Genomic DNA, 22,911 nt, shown 5'->3' on the forward strand with positions numbered 1-22,911 from the left:
TATAATTATAAGAGAAATACCAAAAATTGCATATATTGGGGAGCCTTTGAGTACTGTGTTGGAGAATGGGGACTTTGAGACTAAATGGTTGAGAACCACTGCAGTAGAAATATAGATCCAATCATATGTACCTGCACAAAAAAGAAAGGTTCCATGAGGCACTATGTTAATGGCCCCATTTCATTTACTGAATATTAAGAAAAATATAAATGCCCCACACACCGGAAAAAACGGTATCATCGTAAGATATCAAATAATGTTACAGATTTTTTCCTTCGCTGTTTATATACCAAATTTTAAATTCAAAATGATGTGTGTCATTTTAACAGATAAAAAGTTGTCTGGCCTTGCATTTTCCTTCTTTCCAAACATTCCCACAGTAAAGGAAACAAGAGATTCCAGGTGTCTTCCAGAGAAATAACTCACAGGATATTAAATTGGGTGACCGGCGTGTCTGTATGTCATTTAAAAAAAAAAAGTCAAAAACATTCAAAACAAGTCAAGAAATCCTTAAAGGGCTAGTTCACCCAAAAATGAAAATTCTGTCATTAATTACTCAACCTCATGTCGTTCCACAACCATAAGACCTTCGTTCATCTTCGGAACACAAATTAAGATATTTTTGATAAAATCCGATGGCTCAGTGAGGCCTCTATTGACAGCAAGATAATTAACACTTTCAAATGCCCAGAAAGGTACTAAAGACATATTTAAAACAGTTCATGTGACTACGGTGGTTCAACCTTAATGTTATGAAGCGATGAGAATACTTTTTGTGCGCCAAAAAAACGAAATAATGCCTTTATTCAACAATTTCTAGTGACTGGCGATTTAAAAACACTGCTTCATAAAGCTTTGAAGCTTTACAAATCTTTTGTTTCGAATCAGTGTTTCGGAGCATGCATCAAACTGCCAAAGTCACGTGATTTCAGTAAACGAGGCTTCGGTACGTCATAAGAGTTTTGAAACATTTCGATATTTCAATGGTTCACGTGACTTTGGCAGTTTGATACACGCTCTGAACCACCGATTCAAAACAAAAGATTCGTAAAGTTTCAAAGTTTCATGAAGCAATCGGCCATCACTAGATATTGATGAATAAAGTCGTTATTTTGGGGGGGTTTTTGAGCAAAAAAAGTATTCTCGTTGCTTCATAACATTAAGATTGAACCACTGTAGTCACATGAACTGTTTTAAATATGTTTTTACATATTTTTCATAAATAAGTTTTTGTACATTTCTGGGCATTTGAAAGTGTTAGCCTAATTATCTTGCTGTCAATGGAAGCCTCACTGAGCCATTGGATTTTATCAAAAATATCTTCATTTGTGTTCTGAAGATGAACGAAGGTCTTACGGGTGTGGAACGACATGAGGGTGAGTAATTAATTACTGAATTTTCATTTTTGGGTGAACTAACCCTTTAAATGCCTCGTTAGTCGCTTTAGATAAAAGCATCTGCCAAATGAATAAATTTAATATGCACATGGTAATAAACATGCAGAGTATCCCACTGTATCTGTTCAACAATGCAAGAGCCAAAATGTTTGGAGGTGACCCGCATGAGTGCATTAGCTAAGTTAATAAGCCTGAGTACCCATAAGTCAACAGGAGGAGCCTACAGTCACATTTAGCATCTCTATCCCTCAGGGTAACTTCAGATAGCTGAAAGCAGGTCCAGAGGCCCCACAGTCTGCAACACTCAAACTACTGTTTAAGAAAGCAAATGTCTGTAAGACAATAAAAGCCTTAATCAATCAGCCCGCTGTGCTTATGTTTATGAGCCTGTAGCGCCAACCATCCATCATTTGGTTTTTACCACTCAAAACACAGACGCAAAGACAAAAGAATGGCATAATGTGAGGAGCGGGCCTGCTGCATACTAAATTAATAAAACAATTGCAGCCTTTCACAACAAAATAAGCAACATGATTTAGCACACTGCTCCGAGAAGTTTCTTTTCAAGAAGACTGGTCAGAAATTAATGTTTGTGTTCGGTGCTGTGAGTCATGATAGTTGTTGTAACAGTCTGTCAGGATAATAGTATAAATACATCACCGTATTCAGGTGAGCAAAGCATGGCGTACAACGTTCACTTTATCAGCTCGTGTCGGAGGAGATATTATCAGCTATGGGTTCATTTTTGTCTTAACAGCGTCTTAACCTTAGCTCAAGCTATCTGCCTTGCCTCCCTAAATGCGATTTGTTGACAGCTACTTCACAGACCTGTGCCTGATGTTTCGAAGAGTGACGTTATCTCGCTCCAGAAGGGGGTCAGGAAGTGATAGTGGAAAAGGGATGAGTTCAAACACATTGCAGTGTGTGCACACAGAGGAGTGAAGGTAGCTTTATCTAATCACGCTGTTCCGACTGATGAAATAAACTTCCGTGCGTGTGATGCAGTGTGCAAATGTGCAAGTTGTGCAGGTTAATGTGTGTGTAACCACTCGGTTTCTTCAGCGGTGAGATGTAAAATACAAAAAAAAAAAAAAAAAAATAGCTATATTAAATACAGATTTAAAAATATACTACCGTTCAAAAGTTTTGGGTCTGTAAGACAAGCAAGGTTGTATTTATTTGATCAAAAATACAGTTAAACTGTAATATTGTGAAATATAACAATTTAAAATAACTGTTATATATGTAATATATAATATATTGTAACATAGTTTATATACTGTAATATATTTTAAAATGTAATTTATTCCTGTGATGGCAAAACTGAATTTTCAGCATCATTACTCCAGTCTTCAGTGTCACATGATCCTTCAGAAATCATTCTAATATTATGATTTGCTGCTCAAGTAACATTTCTTATTATTAAGATTATGAGATCTTAAATTATTATTTGTTATTATGAAACTGAAACTTGTTTTAGGATTCTATGCTGAATAGAATCAACAGCATATATATGAAATAGAAATCTTTTGTAACACTCTAAATGTCTTTACTGTCACAGTATTGCATCTAATGCTGAATAAAAATATTGATTTCTTTCCAAAAAAACCCCAAAACAAAACAAAAATTCATAATTGGGCTATTTATGCATACAGTAAAAGCTATTTATATCATAGTAAATACAATAATATAGTTGATGCCACTATCGACAGAATAAGAATGTGAGAAAAAATTCCATTTCCAATTTTTCCTTTGGGTTACATTGCTGTCATATGGCAGCATTCATATTTTAGCAATTTTCTATAAAACTAAATTAAACCATACAGGGCTAAACGTGTGTGTGTGTGTGTGTGTGTGTGTGCGTGTGTGTGCTTGTGTCCCTGATGCTGTCTGACAAATGAACCACGGCCTGGTCTGTAGTTTTCATCGACTGATTTAAGAATGCAGTTTCAGCATAACATCAACACTGTTTACAGGTACCAGCAGGCCTGGGCATCACTCTGGGGTCAAAGAGAGGGGACGACCCCCTTAAAGGGGCCACTTTAAAGAAACAAGAGGACAGGGAGGAGCCCTTAATGTAGTAAAGGTTAAAGCGCAACTTCAACAGGGAAATTTACTTGTTTCAAGACAGATCACCACACACACACACACACACACACACAGAGTAGCCTGTTGGGAAATAATAAAGAGAAAAAATGGTGTGTGTGCTATTTGTTGGTATGTATATCTATGTGCACAAGGCTGGTTCTCTCTGTTATCGGAACAAATGGGTTATGTCTCTCAGTCGCCCTTATCTCAGAGGAAGGAAGTCAATGGGCTATCAGCACATGTGTATGCGTGTGTTTGTGTGAACTCTCTCAGCCTGAAGGATTGTCCTGCTGCTGAACAAAAAAAAGTCCTTTCTTCTATACAATTCACTGAAGATGTGACATTAAACACAAAAGTTTAACACATGGGCACATACCTGTCCCTCCATGTCTGTCTGTGCTGCTGTCTGTCCGTTAGAGCGTTCAGCAAGATGTCTGCCATCTCTCTTCTGTTCTCCTGTGCCGTGTTCTCATCCTCCACCACAGCCAACAGCAGCTGAGTCTGGAAACAAACAACACAGTCAGTTGTAACTTCAAACTACAAATGACACAAGGTCAGTTTCAGTCAGTCAATTATGTCACATCAATATTACAAAAGATTTCGATTTCAAATGAATGCTGTTCTTTTGAACTTTCATCAAAGAGTCCTGAAAGAAACGCGTCACAGTTTCCACAAAAACATTAAGCAGCAGTTCAACAGTTTTGAACACTGATAGTAATAAGAAATGTTTCTTGAGCACCAAATTAGCATATTAACATTTTAGAAAACCGTTATTTTAAACTGTAATAATATTTCACAAAATTACTGTTTTTACTGAATTTTTTTATTGAGTAAACGCAGACTTGGTGAGCATACATTCAAAAATGTTCAAAAACATTTTTAAAAATCTTACCGGCCCCAAACTTTTGAACGGTAGTGAAATTTATATACAGAACCCACAACACAAATACCTCTACAATGGGCAAAAGCATTACAATTTCACACTAAAATTACATAGATATTCAATTTAAACTGCGCGAAGCCAGGTTTGACACCAATGATAAAACATTGTTAGTTCTGGAGTGTCTTACAGGGATGTGATGTAATGTAAATCTAATTGAAATTGAAAGTCATGGCATAAGGCATGCAAGTTTTCCATTATGGTCGCACAAAGCTTTCATACAGTATGGTTTCGAAAAGCTTTTTCCTTTTCTTTTTTTTTTGGTGATGTAATTAGTTATCCCTAAAATTCTGCACCAAAAACAACAGTAATAATAAACAACCATTCTCTACCCATCTCAAAAAAAATGGACAGAATATTAATGAGTAAATATTCTTCTTTTAAGTAATACATTTATGACTGGCACAATTATGGTAACATAAAACGACATTAGGTTTACAAAGCAGATCTGGATCGTAAAAAAGATCCCTGAGCATCCTCAATAGAAAAACAACCTCTCTTATCTTTAAATAAAGAAAATAAAGGAATCAAGCTTTACTACCAATCCCATAGACAAGCTCTTAGCCAGTGCTTAAACAAATCAATATACATTCATCCCCTTCATGTCAGAGGTCAAATCTATTCTTTATTTATGCTGCAGGACTCCATTTTACAAACACTGATGGTTAAAGGATTAGTTCACTTCAGAATTAAAAGTTTCTAATAATTTACTCACTCCCATGCCATCCAAAATGTTTATGTCTTTCTTTCTTTAGTCGAAAAGAAATTAAGGTTTTTAAGGAAAACATTCCAGGATTTTTCTCCATACAGTGGACTTCACTGGGGTTCAACGGGTTGAAGGTCCAAATGTCAGTTTCACTGCAGCTTCAAAGGGCTCTACACGATCCCAGATGAGGAATAAGGGTCTTATCTAGAGAAACCACCGCTCATTTTATAAAAATAAAAAATGTATATACTTTTTAGCCACAAATGCTCATCTTGCACTAGCTCTGCAATGCGTCACGCATTACGTAATCACGTTGGAAAGGTCACACGTGACATAGGCGGAAGTTTGCCTGGAAAATCCAGCCTTATATCTTGTAGAAGATATCAGTCTGGCCTTGCCAGTCAAGGCGGAAGTACCTCCAACTTCAAAATCGTCCGACATTGTTGTTTTACCGTTTTTTTGTAAAGGGCGTTTGACTTAGTCTTTGCACTTTCGCTTTGCAAACATTGGTTCGGTACTTCCGCCTACGTCACGCGTGACCTTTCCAACATGAAAGGTCACGCGTGATGTAATGCGTGGCGCATCGTAGAGCTAGTGCAAGATGAGTATTTGTGGTTAAAATGTATATACATTCTATTTTTCTCAGAAAATATTTTTAAAAATATTAATGTTAATGTAAAATTTTAATGTTTTTGAAAAAAGTCTTTTATGCTCAACAAGGCTGCATTTATGTGATCAAAAACACATAAAAACAGCAATATTGTTAAATAATATTACAATTTAAAATAACTGCATTCTATTTCTTTCTACATATTAAAATGTAATTTTTCCTGTGATGGTAAAGCTGAATTTTCAGCATCATTACTCCAGTCTTCAATGTCACATGATCCTTCGGAAATCATTCTAATATGCTGATTTGCTGCTCAAGAAACATTTATTATTAATGTTGTGCTGCTTAATATTTGTGTGGAAACAGTTTTCCCCCAGTATTATTTGGTGAATACAAAGTTTAAAAGAATACAGCATTTATTTTATCTTTTGTAGCACTGTAAATGTCTGTACTGCCACTGTTGACCCACTTAATGCATCCTTTACAGTACATTTATTTGAAAAAAAGTTACTGAAAAAAGTTGTGGAACACAGTTTGACAGCATAAAGAGAGACCAATATGTTCAACGAAGATTAGTTGACAGTGTTTACTGAAGTTCTCCAAACCTCCAATGGCCATATGAGTATCCAGCCCCAAAATAACTAAGGACATAGAAAAAACAATATTTATAGGCATCATTTCTACAGGTTGTGATAGGTCAACAGTACAGATAATTCTAGCAATGACCGAACATGATATTCAGTTCTTTACACAAATGTGGTTATTTAAATAATATAATTGTAACATATTAAGTTCTCAGTCGTAAGCACTTATCACAAGGGTCAGAGGAGAGTCATAAAGGGCACATTTGGGTGACTGTTGATTTCTCCTGAAGACTGTTCCTTCGGCATGGTCACATTCCTAAACAACCCCTCCTTTCAATGTTGAGACACACCACATCACTGGACAGAACAATACATCCATGCAGAACAAACTTGAGTGATATGAACTTCTACTAACAGAAGTTGGTGCTGTAAACACTAAATAATAACACTTGGCACTATTACTGTATTCCTGACATGGGTCAGACCCTCAGTCAGTTCTCAGAACATTAAATAAAGACATTGCCCGTAACTTTAATACCAGGACAAATGCAATAGATTTAAGAAACTATGATATGCTATTCGTTCTAACAAAAGAGGAGTCGGATGTAAATCGACCCCTTCAGTATTTTAATATAAAAATATAAAATGTAAATATAAATATTACATATAAAAATATTTTTAATATTACTTTAAAGGTATCAGAGGTTTCTTCTCTTTTAAAAAGATGTAAGATGTCAAACTTTCCCTCTCTCGCTGTCTTTCTCTACAGTAGCAGGACTTAAAATGATTGACAGGTGAGAAAGCATACGCAAAAAGTGCTCTCAGCGTTGGTTCACCTCACCCATTTCACAGCGTTCTCTTTTTCTTTATTTCTTTTCATCCCGCGTTCATCCGTGAGACAGCACTTCTGTCTCTCACTGAAGCATTACCTGTCAGCGGTCGTTACCTGTTAGAGTTTTCCTGTCTAAGAAAGCGCCAGGTGAAAGAGTCTGCCAAGACTAACTCTGACTGTGGGGTCACAAGGTCAGCTGAATCACATCAGACTAAACATAGATGACACAACAACAGTGACTCATGATCGTGTGTGTGTGTGTGTGAGAGAGAGAGAGAGACTGTGTATAATGTGTTTACAAGGCGGGTTGATGAGAGAAATTTACACAACCAACTTGCGTTTATCACCCTATATATGCCCACCTTATCTGTGTGTGCCCTTGTTTACCCCTGAATGACGGTAGCTGTCGTCAGCTGGGTGATGTTGTGCAGTGCTCCTGGGTTCAGGACCACAGTGGAGAGGGTGAGACAGAGGGCAAGTGACTAACAGAGGCGGCTGTGTGTATTTGTACAAGGAAACACACTTCGGGTTACCCCACACTAACAGAGGCGAAGTATAAACACACATGCACACTCACCAGGACTATGTGGCAGGTACACCAGCCAACCAATAGCAGAAAGGCCATCCAAAATACCTACAGAAACCTGAACAGCTAGCGTCAGACAGGAGACACTAAGATAATGTATGACATGAGCACTTAAAACACATAACAGCCAGTGGGCATTCTTTAGAAAACCTACGTTAGACAAAACACACAACTAGATTTACACAACTAGACAGTATTTTATAATTTTGTAAAATATACAAAACATAGGCAATGTGACCAACATAAGGTAGAGAAAGCATCATTTTCATTTACGTCAGTATGATTTTATTTGACATTAGTGTTTTAAAACATGTTAAATTGAATTTCCGCATTTATGTATCAATTAATGAACGTGTATGTTTTCATACTGTCATAGATCATTTTAAATGTCAAGCGCATTGATCTTATGTCTTAAATCTTCTTTCTTAAATGGAGAGTTCACCCAAAAATAATCATTTACTCAACCTGATGTCATTCTACAACTTTAGTATTTTCTTTCTTCTGTGGAAAATAAAATATTTTGAGAAATGTCTAAATGTTGTTTGTCCGTACAATGGAAGTCAACGGTCATCAGAATGGTTTAGTTACCAATATTCTTTAAATGAAATTTCCCGTTTTGTTGTTTGTTAGTTTGTTTGTTTTAGTTTTTTTCCTTTTTTTGGGGGGGGGGTTGGCTGACCCATGAATGCCCCCCTTGGTGCCGGCCTTGCCATGAGGCCACAGAAAACAAGGGCTGCATCCGAAAACCTAGGCAGCTAACTTGTTGCCTCGCTGCCCTATCAGGCACTGACATTGCAGGCAGCGTTTGTGCATGAAGGCACCTCACGAAACTGATTTCGAACAGACTTCTGAGGCAGCGCAACCTTTTAATGATCTACAGCAAAATAGCGTGAGCTTTGGTGATAACTAATAACTAAATATTTAATAACTACAATAGTAATTTCTTGCTACAAATGACATCAAAAGTGGAAAACAATGGTAAACCCCCCCCCCCCCCCAACCCCCCCACAAATTGACAAACAAATTGAAAAACAAATTTACACACAAATTGACCAACAACCGCAACATTCAGACACCATATTTATTTCTTAGCTCAGCTGTCACAGAATGGAAAGCTCAGGATTGTGGGATATCAAAAGCAGCGAAGGACACATCTATGCTGTCTTCAAAAATCGATCAGATGGAGGTATCTCATAAGGCAGGAAGTGAAGATAACTTTGGATTCAGATGTGCCTGGATGCCTTCCTACCTTGAAATGCATCCTATGAAGGCAGCATTTTTAAGATTTTGGATGCAGCCAAGTATTCAGTGCTGAGCAACAGTGACACAGCTGGCTTCATAGGTCACATGACAGTGGCAACATGGCGCATACAAAATGTCTGGATTGTATTCAAACTACAAACATGAACTTTTATAACAATGTAAAATATTCAACAGTGAAGAAGCAAATTCTTCTTCAAATGCAGTACACACTCTCACCGTAAATTTGGAAGCAGCTGTGTTTAATTAAGTGGATGTATCAAGTCAACAGAGTGACCAAATGTGTACAGTAATTCATCACACCATCTATGAACTACGACACCATCTACCTTCCACTAATGTTTGACAATCAAAAAATGAGTTTGAATACATTTGTCTACATTGTTATAATGTTGTATCTTTTAAAACTTGACAAACCTCTTTTCTGTGAAATATTTATCTTGAAAAGAGCTATCTTTCTTTCAAATAAATGTCATTCATACAATTGAATGTGTAGTTGAGGTGTTCAAATACCTTTTGGGGCCTCCTGTGTCCATGCACAGACACATATCTCACTATCTGTAGTTGGTGGGACATGTTTTTTGTTTGCTGTTGTTTTTTTTGAGGTGGGGGGGGGGGTCTGTTATGTTCGGGACAGATGGTCCTTACCCCAGTCAATGTACTGAAGCACTGTAAGGGTACAATACAACTACAGCAGAGTACTATGAAGACTATGTCATGTTAGATGTATAAAGCAGAGACAATATATACATATACATGCATGCCTATGTGTGTGAGTGTGCGCGAGTATGTGTGTGCGTGTGAGTGTGTGTGTGAGAGAGATTGAGAGTTTGGCCTTTCAGCCACGTTGACCCTCTGATCTCTCTGAGGCTCATCAATTACCTCTCCCCTCAGAGCCAGCACGCTGAGAGAATGGATTATATGAAGTGTAAAACATTAGAAAAATGTGTTCACAACATCACAGCAATGTATCCGAGGACAGAGGAGGGGACAGATAATAGAAACCCAGCTGCTGAAGAGCCCAACGCAACAAGTGCAAGCGTTTGAAGGCATTGTGGGGCAGCTCTGTGGGCCGCAGGCTTTTGTGCTGGGGATTGTGATTCTTCTAGCCAGGGGCAACTGGACATATGCTTTTTGCATGAGCTAATGAGGCAAAGGCTAAAAGCTTTGTGATTTTCTTTTTTTCTCTGCCTCAGTTTGTCGCTCTCTCTCTCTCTTGCTCTCTCTGTCTCTTTTAGGTGGGAAAGTTTTAAAAATGCGACTGCAAACCCTTGATAACATCTCAAAACACCAAATCTGCTGCCTAATGTGTCTAGAGATTGAGAGTTTAATGACTCTACCACTCTTGCTGTACGCAATATGAGCTCCACAAATCTTACAGACCTGTAGAGCAGTTTCATTCAAAAGACTTCAAATATATTCAGCGAATACAAAAACTGACACACAAAACAATTAGCAAGTTAGCACAGTACTAATAAATCAGGGAAATGTATTGTGGTAAAACCATGTTTATGGCCAAGTACTATCGTAGTACTATATGGTAGTCTTTGAAGTACCTTGGAAAAGAACATGAAAAAAGGTAACTTAGCATCATGATATCTAGACGCATCATGGCATTATTATCTGCGGTCATTGCGAGGATCATGTGAAACTGAAGACTTGAATAATGGCTGCTGGAAATTCAGCTTTGCCGTCACAGGAATTCATTTAATTTTTAAATACATTAAAATAGAAAAGAGTTAACCTAAAACCTTTGAACGGTAGTATGTATATTTAAGGGTTGGTTATGCTAACTAATGCAATACCAATGTCTTTAAAATACTTTTTCTGTTTTCTAAGCTCTGTCTCTTGAATGTATCACTTTCGTTGTTACGTCATACCCACTTCCACTCTCTGTCATACACAAATATATGTATACACATATGCCTCATCTCTCTCCACCTCCATCTCCATCTCCTTCTGGATCTGCCTGCTGATTGGAGATTAGAGATTAGCATCTTGTACCCACGTTTCTCCTGCCAGTGAAAGCTTTTGGCAGTGGGAGTGAGGCCAAAACCTCACTTTCCACACAGATTCATTTTCAGCACTTAAAGAATGTGAACTCTAGGCAGAGATTACCATCACATAGACCTGAAGCCATTTTCATTACATGTCTTTTTTCCTACGGTGGCTGAAATGTGACATTGTGGAAAACGATTAAGGTTGGCTAGCCGCTAAAAGAGCGAAACCCAACCCAAGTTGTACTGACTAGATTTTATGATGTTATAGGAGACACCGTGTTGTGTAATTTATATGTCATCTAAATGCTGAAAATATCAGTAGTGAAGAGAATGAAGTAATATGCTTCAGTGGTTTTGGGAAGCCTGAGGGCTCTTGTATAGCAGGACACATTTTTCCAGTGCATTAGTTATATGTATGAGTAAGTGTAACAAATAAAAGCATTTTCTTTCCAAAATCTGATAGTTTAATACCTCCAGCTAGAATGCCTTAAAAATATGTGCAGGAATCATTCGCTATGACATGTAAGTATAATATTAGTGAGTAAACGGATAGAAAAAGACACTCACATTGAGTACACCATATAAAAGAGCAGAGAATAATGTTTATAGCCCGTACAAGCAAAACCTATTCATAAAAGTATAAAAACTGCTAATAAGACAAAGTATGTTCAGAATGTATAATAAACTGGCTCTGTTCACATTGTTATAATTCATTTCACCAGTAACACTTTCTATGAAGCCTTTTAAGGCAGGAACACACCAAGCCGACGGTCGGCCGTCTGGCATTTTTTGTTCGTCGGCTAAGTTTCTTCAGTGTGTTTCGCACCGTCGGCTGAAGTTGGTCCTCGCCGGCTTTTTTTCGGCCGATTCGAAATGTTGAATCGGCGTCGGAGCTCGTCGGTCCATTGATCCATCTGATCATTCTGATTGGCTGTTCAGATACTGCCACCTGCTGGTTCAGAAAGGCATTTCATCTCACGCAGGCGCAGAACGGACGTGCTACTTGGTCGTCGGCTGTCTAGCGTTGGTTTGGTGTGTCAGGGCAACTTTGGACACAGACGCTGCCGACGTGAGCCAACCCCACAGTCTGCTTTCGTCGCCACTAGTTCGTCGACGTCGGCTTGATGTGTTCCGGCCTTTAAAATAGAGATTGACCAATAATGGTTTTTCATGACTAATACAGATACAGATATGTGTATATAACAACTGATATGTGATTATACTACTTTATTATTTATTATTGTTTTATTTGTTTATAATAATAATACAGTGTGTATTATAATAATAAGCATTATTAATTTCACATTATTATACAAAGCTGACATCTTTGTTTTGATATGTCTAATTGAAAGAGTAGCTACTATCTGTATGAAAATCGTAAATAAATAAAATTTAGTTTTAAACCAATTATTGTCTATCTCTATAAAAAAGTATTCTTAAATCCATAATGATGATTATGTTAATGTGGTAACATTTTAAAATAAGGTCTCATTTGTTAACAGCAGTTAATAAAGCCGGGGACACACCTAACGATTAGCTGAAACATTCTAAGACTGAACTGAACACACATACCGATTGTTTCCTGTGACTGAAGCAGATTTAAATACTTACATATGGAATTTAAACACCGACCGTAATCGCAGACTGAACGCAACTGGCTCTGACTGGACGCGTTTGAGCGCGATCAGTCATAAGTATCAATTTACGTTCATAATCGGCCTTACAATCGTTAAGTGTGTGCGCGGCTTAAATGAACTAACATAAACTAACAATGAGCAATATATTTTAGTATTATAACAGTATTAATACATTTATTACAGCATTTATTAACCTTTGTTGAATTATAAAAGTTTTCATGTTATTTCAGAGAGCATTAAAGGGATAGTTCACCCAAAAATGAAAATTGTGTCATCATTTACGCACCTTCAAGTAGTTCCAAACCTGTATGAATGTCTTTGTTCTGCAGAACATAAAGGAAGATATTTGGAAGAATGTTTTTAATCAAATAGATCTCACTCCCCATTGACTACCATAGTATTTATTTTTCCTACTTTGGTAGTAAATGGGGGGCGAGATCTTTTTGGTTTATTGACTTTCTTACAAATATCTTCCTTTGTGTTCTGCAGAACAAAGACATTCATACAGGTTTGGAACAACTTGCGGGTGCGTAAATGATGACACAACTTTCATTTTTGGGTGAACTATCCCTTTAACATGTTAACAACTTTTGATCTTAAAAATGTAGAAGCAAATGTTGAGATTAACATTAACTAGGATTAATAAATGCTGAAGTAGTAATGTTTATTATTAATGTTAACTAATGTAGTTAACAAATGTTAACCAGTGCTCAAAGTGGTAAAAAAAGAAAAAAAAGTGCTGGTACTCCCGAGGTTTGAAATCGCGTTCTGGGGACGGTCTGAGTACCGGCAACATGTGAGATGTTCCGCTACGGATTAAAATATAGAAGTGCCAGTACTAAATACCGTCCATTGCATACAGGCCCACTTTGAGCACTAATGTTAATAGAATCTTATTGTAAAGTGTAACCGATAATACATTATAGTCTAAAGAGAACATATTACTGTCATATCTTTTTATATACCTTTACTTATCTGATATATACCGTTATACATCTGATGCATCATTCTCAAATTATGACTTAAATCTCAAATATTTTACAGGCAAAGCCCCACTATACCCAAAAAATAACACTCAATACAATGAAAACATCATTTTGTATCTCAGAAGACTGTCATGAGTTCTAATCAGAAGGCGTGAAGCCTTCATGTGGGTTATCATTCAGAACCAATCTGCTACAATTTCAAGAGTCCTCGCCAATAACATGTGATTTGACTTTCTTGTGGTCAAGCCTGCCTTATTTCAGTGTAAGATGCTGAATTTGCTTTCTAATCCCAAAATCATCTGCCACTTTCCACTGCAACATACGAAAAAGCCAGAGAGAGAGAGAGAGAGAGAGAGAACGGAAGAGAGAGAGTTGAAAGTGAGGGGATCATAACACATTTCTACAGGAACATTTCCCCTTGGAGAAGGAGAGAGTGTTTACTATCAAACACATCTGTGTCTATTCATCTCAGCCAGAGTGTCATCCCTCGCTCTCAACTTCTGTCCAAACACAAACAAACAAACACAAAAACAAACACAGAGACTGCAACTTCTGAGTATGCATCAGCCACCAGACTGCACTTCTGCGTAACACGTCTTCACACGCAGACACTCTCTCTGTCTCCTTTTATATCATCTTCTTTCTCTTCTCCTAAAACCTCTCGAATTATCTGCAATATCTTCTTTATAATTCCTTTCTTTCTTTGCGATTTTTCAAGCGAATCCAACAATTTTACAGTGGCTTGGCATCAGGATCTCCCATTCTTCCCCTCATTGTTCTGAACCGTGGCTTAACTCGGTTAAGAGCCCCGACATGATAGCCAACCTGGAGACTCTTGAGGAATTAAAAGAAAGGATAGAGGAGAGAGACAGACACATTAGACACACAAAGACATACATCTACTAAATAAGTCGGCCTCTACCTGACCGGCAGTAAACTGAACACGTCTGTGTTCCTCGGTAGAATTTAATAAAGCATATATGCTGTGTTTGTGTGTGTATCCACAGTAGTGATTAATCAGTCACGGTCTGTAATTCCAGATCTTATTCCTCTTTCTTCAGCCGCTTATCTCACTGATCAAGGAGTGAGCTGGAAAAACTGCAGAGTAAATAAATAAATAAACAAAGCGCTTAATAAACCGAGAGAGTGAGGAGGGTTTCAGGAGATAAGACAGATCAGGCATTATAAAGCACTTATTGGTTTTCTAAGAAAAAAGAAAAATTCGACTTCAAAGAGTTCAGCGGCTGTCAGAGAGCGTCTGCCCCAGCACAAGCCGAGTTACACTCAACACCGGCAGAACAAGACTGAACCATCTGCACATAATCACGCACATGCACATGACGATACTAAAAACTAACCATGGACCGATTCTGCAGATCTTTTTCTTTTCCACATTTTCGGTGCTGGAATTGGTGGAATTTTGCGGAAATTGATTTAAACAAGGTATTAGTATGTTAAATGGAGTACTATGCTCTTACTTGGTAGCTAAAAACATAACAAAATTAGCCAAATTAATATTAACATAAACATGGTCAAAGTTTGGGAATGACTGTTATTCCGAGCCTTTTTGAAATCTGTAGGGATTTCTACAAAGTGCTGTGCAAGTGGAATCTGTGTGGGCCTGCTATTGACACAATAATACCTGTGATTTGAACCATATGAAAACAAACTATATTGCATACTAAATTAGCTTTTATTTTGCTTAAATTTCTTTTCAAATTTACTGTGTTAATAGATCTGAAAGAATGTGGAAGAGAAAGCTTTGGCTTGATTTTTCTCTTACTGCATGTGAGAATAAACTCCAGTTCAAAAGTTTCAAAAGTCAGCATATATATATATATATATATATATATATATATATATATATATATATATACAATATATATATATATATATATATCAAGGAATACTTTTATTCATAGTTAAGACATTTATATATGTTACAAAAGATTTCTATTCCAAACAAATGCTGTTCTTTTGAACTTTAGATTCATCAATGAATCCTAAAAAAAAAAAAATAATAATAATAATAATAATAATAATAATAATCAGTTTCCACAAAACATTTTAAAGTTCGAAAATTTGAATACAGTACTGAGCAAAACTCTTAGGCCACCCACCAGCTTTGTTGTTTTAGCAAAGTTTTAATGACCATCCATATTTATTTGTTGGTCTTTATTACGATACAAACAGACAATAAAGTAAATATGTACACAAAGAACAAAACGGTTTCTTTAAGCAAAAATCAGAATTTAGTGTGACCTCTTGGACTTGTTCCAGTTTCACAAAGAAGAAAATCTGAGAAACTTCACATCATATTTTGAAAGTTTTCTTGCCTTACAGTCCTTTTCCATTCCATAAGAGAACCGGTTCCTGCTATTGCTCAAGTGTAAGGCGAGGTCACAAAATACTTGCCACTTTAGCCTATACAAGTCTTTTTTTTTTTTTTTTTTTTTTTTTAATACTGCATACAAATTTCCTTTATTTTCTGGATAGATTCTAATAAAGAGACTGAGAAATAATTATACATGGTCATTATACCATTGCTAAAACAACATCTAATTGTGGCATAAGACTTTTGCACAGTACTTGTGTGTGTGTGTGTGTGTGTGTGTGTGTGTGTGTGTATATATATATATATATATATATATATATATATATATATATATATATATATATATATATATATATATATATATATATATATATATATATATATATATATATATAAACAGTGTATATGAAGAGCTCTCCTGTTTAATATGTAAAGACATTAAATATGCAAGTGAATAACAAAAAAACAAAAAAAAAAAAAAAGTAGATATAGGACTGGGGATCTTGTATAAATGGCTGAAACCAGACAAAATCGATGTCTGCAGCTTATTCTGGCTAAAAACAACAAGTAAACAACCAACCAAACATCATGTCTAAAACATTTGACTCCAATAATCTGGCAACCTTTGGTAAATCTAGTGATTAGTTACACACAGCATTGTTGGTGGGCTATAACGTGTGCCGTTTTTCCTTTTGCAGGTTGTTTAACTGGTTTTGTGGGGAACATTTAGTCTCTGTGTGTGTACTTAAAAAAAGAATAAGACAACAATATTTCTTCCCAAAGATTCCATCCCTGCCACCAAAAAAAAAACAAAAACAAAAAAAACAGGCCCACCAGTCTCCCTGCCTGCCCAAAGAATCTGTAAAAGCTTCTGTATGCAGGTACAAAGCCAGCGACCACTCTCTCTCTCTCTCTCTCTCTCTCTCTCTCTCTCTCCCTGTAGGTAGAAAACACAAACACACAGCCTGCAAGTGGCATATCAGCGCATGAAATTCTCTAAAGGGGTTTAAGTATTTACCCTCCCCACTATGAAGGCCTGCTAAAATTCAGCTTACCCTGTTCAATAAGGACTTCAAAGGGAATCATAAATACCTTTTGCCCGCAAATTCTACTGTACAGTGTTTTTCTCCTCGCCCCCCTTTTCCAGCTTCTTTTCTTCCCATTTTTTCCCCCATTCTCCAATAAAAACCATCCCTTACTGTGAAATTTATTAGAAGCCTTTTATTTACAGTTTATAAGTATAATAAGAGAAATTAGGAGGTAATTTCTGCTGTTATTTAAGCAGGTGAGTCAAAAGAAAAACACTGGGAAATAGATCTGTGGTTCATTCTGATCTGACAAGAGATAACTGCTCAGAGAAAAAACAAAAACATACGAAATGGCCCGAACGAGAAAGAAAGTATCTAACTATCATGCCTTTGTTTTTGTGTGTGACAGCTGATTTTTAAAATACTCAAAGATTTATGGTTCAAAATTATTTGTATTTTGTATATTATTTATACATATTATTATTATTATTATAGCTATTGTTATTCATATTATGATATATGACTATTATTTAATGTAATATTTGTATATTTTAATTGTATGAGTGTATGTCACACATACAATTTATAAATGTATAACTGCCCCAACATGCACAAATTTCAATACACACATAAAAAGGATGAAAAGAGCTACATAGAGAAATGCACAGCGGCCCTGCGAAAGGCATTCTGGAATATTATTATGATGAAAATGCACAGCAAAGCTATTACATTTATAATGTTTTACAAACTCATCAAATAAGTGAATAGAGATTAATTGCCCCGGTCGACCTTAAAATAATTATTAGAACGAGGCAGCTCTAAACTAGATGAAATTGATACACTTGAATAATTAGATCCTTGGCACTGACCTAGTGAAGTCAATAAAGGTTATTAAGGCCAATTGCTGTCTAAACGCATTAGAGACAGAGAGAAGCGCTCCGCACCACATCCAGCATTTCAGCGGCTAAACGATAATCCCCTCACTGCGTCCGCCTCTCTCTCTGCTGCCCTCACACACATATACACCCCCTACCCTCAGACACACTAAACCAGATTGGATTCGCTTAACCTTTCAGTGGCTTTGATCAAATGAGCTCACACTGCAATAACATTTACATTGACCCTCACTCTCACTCTCTCGCTGGGGAGAGAGGTCTTTACCTTCCTGTCTGCCACACACACGCGCACGCTAGGTCAATAACGTAATCAGATATCAATGGTGACCCCTGCAGTCATGATTGCTCGCTTTCTCTAGCTCGCTCGGTTTCTTTCATTGGACGGAGGAGATGAAATTATGAAACGGTCACTGTGCACGAATTGACACACACACACAAACACAAACACCACCGAAAAGGAACAGAAGATGCATCTAAATGGCTCACTGTTCCCATAAACACATAATAGTTTCTATTTAGTCTGAAAATAAATGTTTCAGCATGCAATATTTGATGACGGCGTATGTGGAGGAAAGACAGAATGGATACGGTTAGAGGGGAAAAAAGCTTTTTGATGTGACGCTCTGAGCGACAGAGGTGGAAAAAGTGACAAATTAGACCTAAAACATCAGAATAAACCCGTGATATTGTTAACAGACCTGTCTCACTCTCAGCAGTCTCACTCTAAGCCCTGCAACCACATACAAATGAAAAAAAAAAAAAAAAAAAAATGCCTGGATGGTATTTAAAATATTTTGCATATAGCCAACTATCTCTCCTGTGCCAGGATAGACAGACTGAGAGGGAGAGAAAGAAAGTGTCACTGGTTAAAGCCTAAATAAATGTCAGTGGTGTATGAGGAGTACGATAGCTTCTCTGTAGGGACCCGACGTTCACCCAGTGTGTGTGTGAGAGAGAGAGAGAAATTGAGGAGAGGACCTGAGACCTGATGTTTGATAACATTTACCTCATCTTATCAGAGCACATTTAAATGGCTATCTTTCTTCTTTTCTATTTTCTGCCATTTTTCTTATGGTGTTTCCATTAAGCAGTTCGCATTAATTCATGAGGTACAGGTTGGAGAGAGAGAGGGGGAGAGACAGCCACAGAGAGAAGGAGAGAGAGACTTGTTTTATCAGGATGTCATTCAAATGGAGGGGTGAAAATTTGCATCACAACAGCCTGAAGAGCAAGAGAGGGAGACACAAGAAAAGAGAAAGAAGGAAAACGAAAGCGAGAAACCCCCATGGGAGAGGACCGGTTTTAATAAACAGCAGGAAGAGGGTTAACACACAGAGAAACACACGGACCGGCCAACCCTGGACCTGCTCAGACTGCAGAAAAATCAAGAGAAGTGCAGGAAGGCCAACGAGACAATTCCCAAGAATCTAGATAAACACATGTCCCTGTTAAATGCCATGACTGTCTCTCAAAATAATACTTAAATGAATTTAAATCAGCCATGAAAATATCAGATTAGGACTTAAAATGAATATTTATTTTCAAAGTGCTTTCACATTCATGAGTTATTCATTCAGGCTCTAACAATCCTACAAATTCAATATTTGCACAACTAATAAAACGTAGAAAATAGCTTGATCAGGTTAAACTCAGGTAAAATGCACCCACAATTTCAACATAAATAATGTAAATAAATAAATGAAAAAATTATATATATATAGTTTAAAAAAAAAATGTCTTTAATGTTTAGATGAATGAATATGGCACACATTGTAATTTTTCTCCTTTACCTCCCCTGTCTATTTATGATTTAATATGGTTAATAAAATATATAATATAATGTGATAAATTAAAAGTTGTCTTTTTATTTGACAAATACTATATACTCAGTAATATATCATCAAACTATTTACAAAAACATTCAAAAATATGAATTAAAAATGATATATATTAAAGCACCCTCAAATTTACATTTAACTATATATATATATATATATATATATATATATATATATATATATATATATATATATATATATATATATATATATATATATATATATATATATATATATGAAATGTAATAATTCAGGAAAAAAGTTTAACATGGTATTCACAGACACAAAAACATGTACATCTTTGAAGGGTGGATGTCAGCCTTTTGAGATTGTATTTCTGGACAGAAGGAGGACCAGTATTGCACCGTGAGCCTGAGACTGTCTCACACACACACACACACACACACACACACACACACACACACACACACACACACACACACACACACACACACACACACACTAGCTCAAGAGCTGGTCCTTAGCCCCAGAAGCACATTAGATGTGATTACTGCTCAAAGAGCGAGAGACAGACAGACTGTGATGATACAACAGTGCCCCCTACTGAATGTAACTATAGCACTGAGAGGAGAGCTGTGTGCTCAACACATTCACATACATATGGATCAAACATGTGTCAGACAGTACTGATCATTTGAGATCGCCTATTTAAATAACCTCTGGTGCATCCTGTCCAGCATCAGAGAGCCCTGATGCTGCCCTGCATACTGGGGTCATCTGTGGGCAGAAGGGTGACTATGGGTGACAGGCAGGGTCCAAAAAATGGCTGTAGCAAATAACTTTGGCCAGTAAGTATTAAAAACAGCAACACTACGTGGTTTAAATCAAATAAAATAGGCTGAAATGCACTGTGACAAGCAATGCAACCATCTACAAACACACAATATCTATTACTGAAAAGCTGTAACAAGTTGCACATCTTCTAACAACATTTACCTCAGTGGAAAAATGTAATCAAATAGGTTTATCTCAAAGGACACCTAATGGTTACTTTTGATAGCAAATACACCTATGTGGAATATCCCTCACATTAAGCCACCACAATTAAAATATGAGGGAGAAAATTACAATGTGTCTTTATGTTTTTGTGGCAAATGCAACTTCAAAAAAAAAAAAAAAACATTGACTAGGTGGTGATGGTGTTAACACAGATTTTCAAAATCTACTCTATACTTCCTATTCTCTCCATCTTTTTCTACATACTTGATTCTTGACTTACGGCCAGCCACACTCAGAATCTGAACACTTGTTTCACATTTACCGCATGGATTGTGGGTTTAAATATTGTAAAATGAGTTAAGCAGTGCTGGGATTACAACACTGTACTGGTAGCTGAAAGCATAATCAAATTATCCAAACTATTTCATAAACAAACATGCACACGTAGAGCTGAATGTCAGATGCTGAATTGAGCGGAAATCTGGGTGCAGATTCTGTGCAGGCCTGCTTACAGTTCATTCCATCACTCTTACCATTCGCTCCATTTCCTTCCAGTCTTTCTCCATCTGTTCCATGGGTTTAGTCCACCAGCTGCAGAATCGAGCGTATCGCCGGCCCTGGAACCAGTATTGCCTCAGCCATTCAAACTCCACCTGAAAGGAGCAGCACAGGGTCAAGACGTTAAAGCTGCAGAATGTCATTTTCACACCAATAGACACCAAAAAAACTGCAAAAAATTAATGAGTGTTTTCAAACTGATTTCCTAAATCGGCCCCTATGTCTTCCATTGTTTGGGCAAACAGTTCTGGCCCAAACTCACACAACTGGTTGAAAAAATGACACTACACATAGCTCAAACAATGTTAAAAAAAGAGGCACTGTTTTCACTTTTCAGGGAAAACAATCTATGAATGGTTTATATAAAGCTGCCTTTTATTAAATTGGATTTAACTGGAATTCATTTTTTATTTCTGTTATGACAATTTTTTTTTTTATGTAAAGCACCATTGTATACCATGAAATGTGCTATATAAATAAACTTGCCTTACCTTAAAATAAATAAATAAATAAATAATTAAATTAAATAATAATAATAAACTAAATATTTACTATAATTACTGTCATGTCATTGCTAAAAAACATTATCTGGTCTATTTTAATAATTATTAAATATTCTATAGAATATAATTGTCTTTCTATAGAACATTATTCTATAGAATATTCTATACAATTTTCTCTAGAGAAATAAAAACACTAAAAACTAAAATCATTCGTTTTAAATGCTACATGTGAATTTAGACAACATAGCATTATAATTATAATATTCACTCAAAGAAGTAAAAAAAAAACAAAAAAAAACTCATTAACCAATAAGACATAAGCTTTTGGGTCTGGAACCACCATTCCATACAAACATCACTCCGTTAATATTATTGGTTTCTGAATACAAAGACCATTAAAAAAGCCATAGCAAAAACAAACTCTAAAGCATTTTGCCTTTCTGCACCAGAAAGACTTTTGAAAACTAGGCCAGTGAAGTCCAGTCCTTGAACAAGAGGTCAAACCCTAGCAAGCAGCTGACATCTACTTAACAACATCTGAAAAAAACAGCAGTCAAGTGTGTTTGATAGTCTGTAAAATGTGGTTGTTGGACAAAAATGTTTTGTGCTCCAGTCATTCTTCACTATCTCGCTCTCTGGCTTATGTGTACTGTATTATATCAGCGCGCTCTGAAACAACAGCAATCCAGACGTCCATCCATTTATCAAACTCCATCCATCCATCAGTGGGCAATTTAGCAGCAAAATAGAGCAGCAGAGGGGACTGTGTGCTAGTCACCTGAGTCAGTGAGGTGGGGAGATGGGGGAAGGGCATTTGTATATGGTAGTGGGAGTAATTTTCAAAACTAAACACCCACGTTAAGGTCACACTAACAAGGGAAGGCAGGTAGCCGCACATACTCTTAGAGGACGACAGATGCGGAACAAATCACACACCTCTGTAACCACATACATACACAAGCCGCTTGCTTTGTACTTGACATCTTTGCGTCTTTGTGTGGCGCTGATCATAACTGTGTCATCACAATAGGAAGGAGGGTGATGACATCTGCATTTCCTGTTTTCCCGTTTGTTGTTTCGTTTCCTTTGTTTATGTCTGCTGCTACGTTACACCCAGGAGAGACGTAAAGATTTATCACACACGCAAAAAACACTGCACCTACACAC

The 22,911-nt window shown here is 36.7% G+C and overlaps 1 protein-coding gene across 7 annotated transcripts in view; it reads right to left on the reverse strand.

The window, feature by feature from the left end:
* The window catches only part of fto (FTO alpha-ketoglutarate dependent dioxygenase), a 160,106-nt gene that overhangs the window by 90,782 nt on the left and 46,413 nt on the right, over positions 1-22,911 (reverse strand). For 4 of the 7 annotated variants that reach the window (XR_007184138.1, XR_007184137.1, XM_048184626.1 and 1 more), the window contains exons 7-8: positions 21,217-21,336; positions 3,862-3,986 (exon numbers count right to left, since the gene is read on the reverse strand). Coding sequence is in view for 5 of the 7 variants with exons in the window: in XM_048184626.1 (XP_048040583.1) it covers positions 3,862-3,986; positions 21,217-21,336 (245 nt within the window). In the remaining 2 variants the exon portion in view is untranslated. Of the gene's footprint in view, positions 1-2,864; positions 3,779-3,861; positions 3,987-20,000; positions 20,462-21,216; positions 21,337-22,911 lie in introns of those variants that run through there. The other 3 variants (XM_048184628.1, XM_048184627.1, XM_048184629.1) reach the window with 3 other exon arrangements.

Source organism: Megalobrama amblycephala, linkage group LG3, assembly GCF_018812025.1.
Source record: "Megalobrama amblycephala isolate DHTTF-2021 linkage group LG3, ASM1881202v1, whole genome shotgun sequence".
Lineage (NCBI taxonomy): Eukaryota > Metazoa > Chordata > Actinopteri > Cypriniformes > Xenocyprididae > Megalobrama > Megalobrama amblycephala.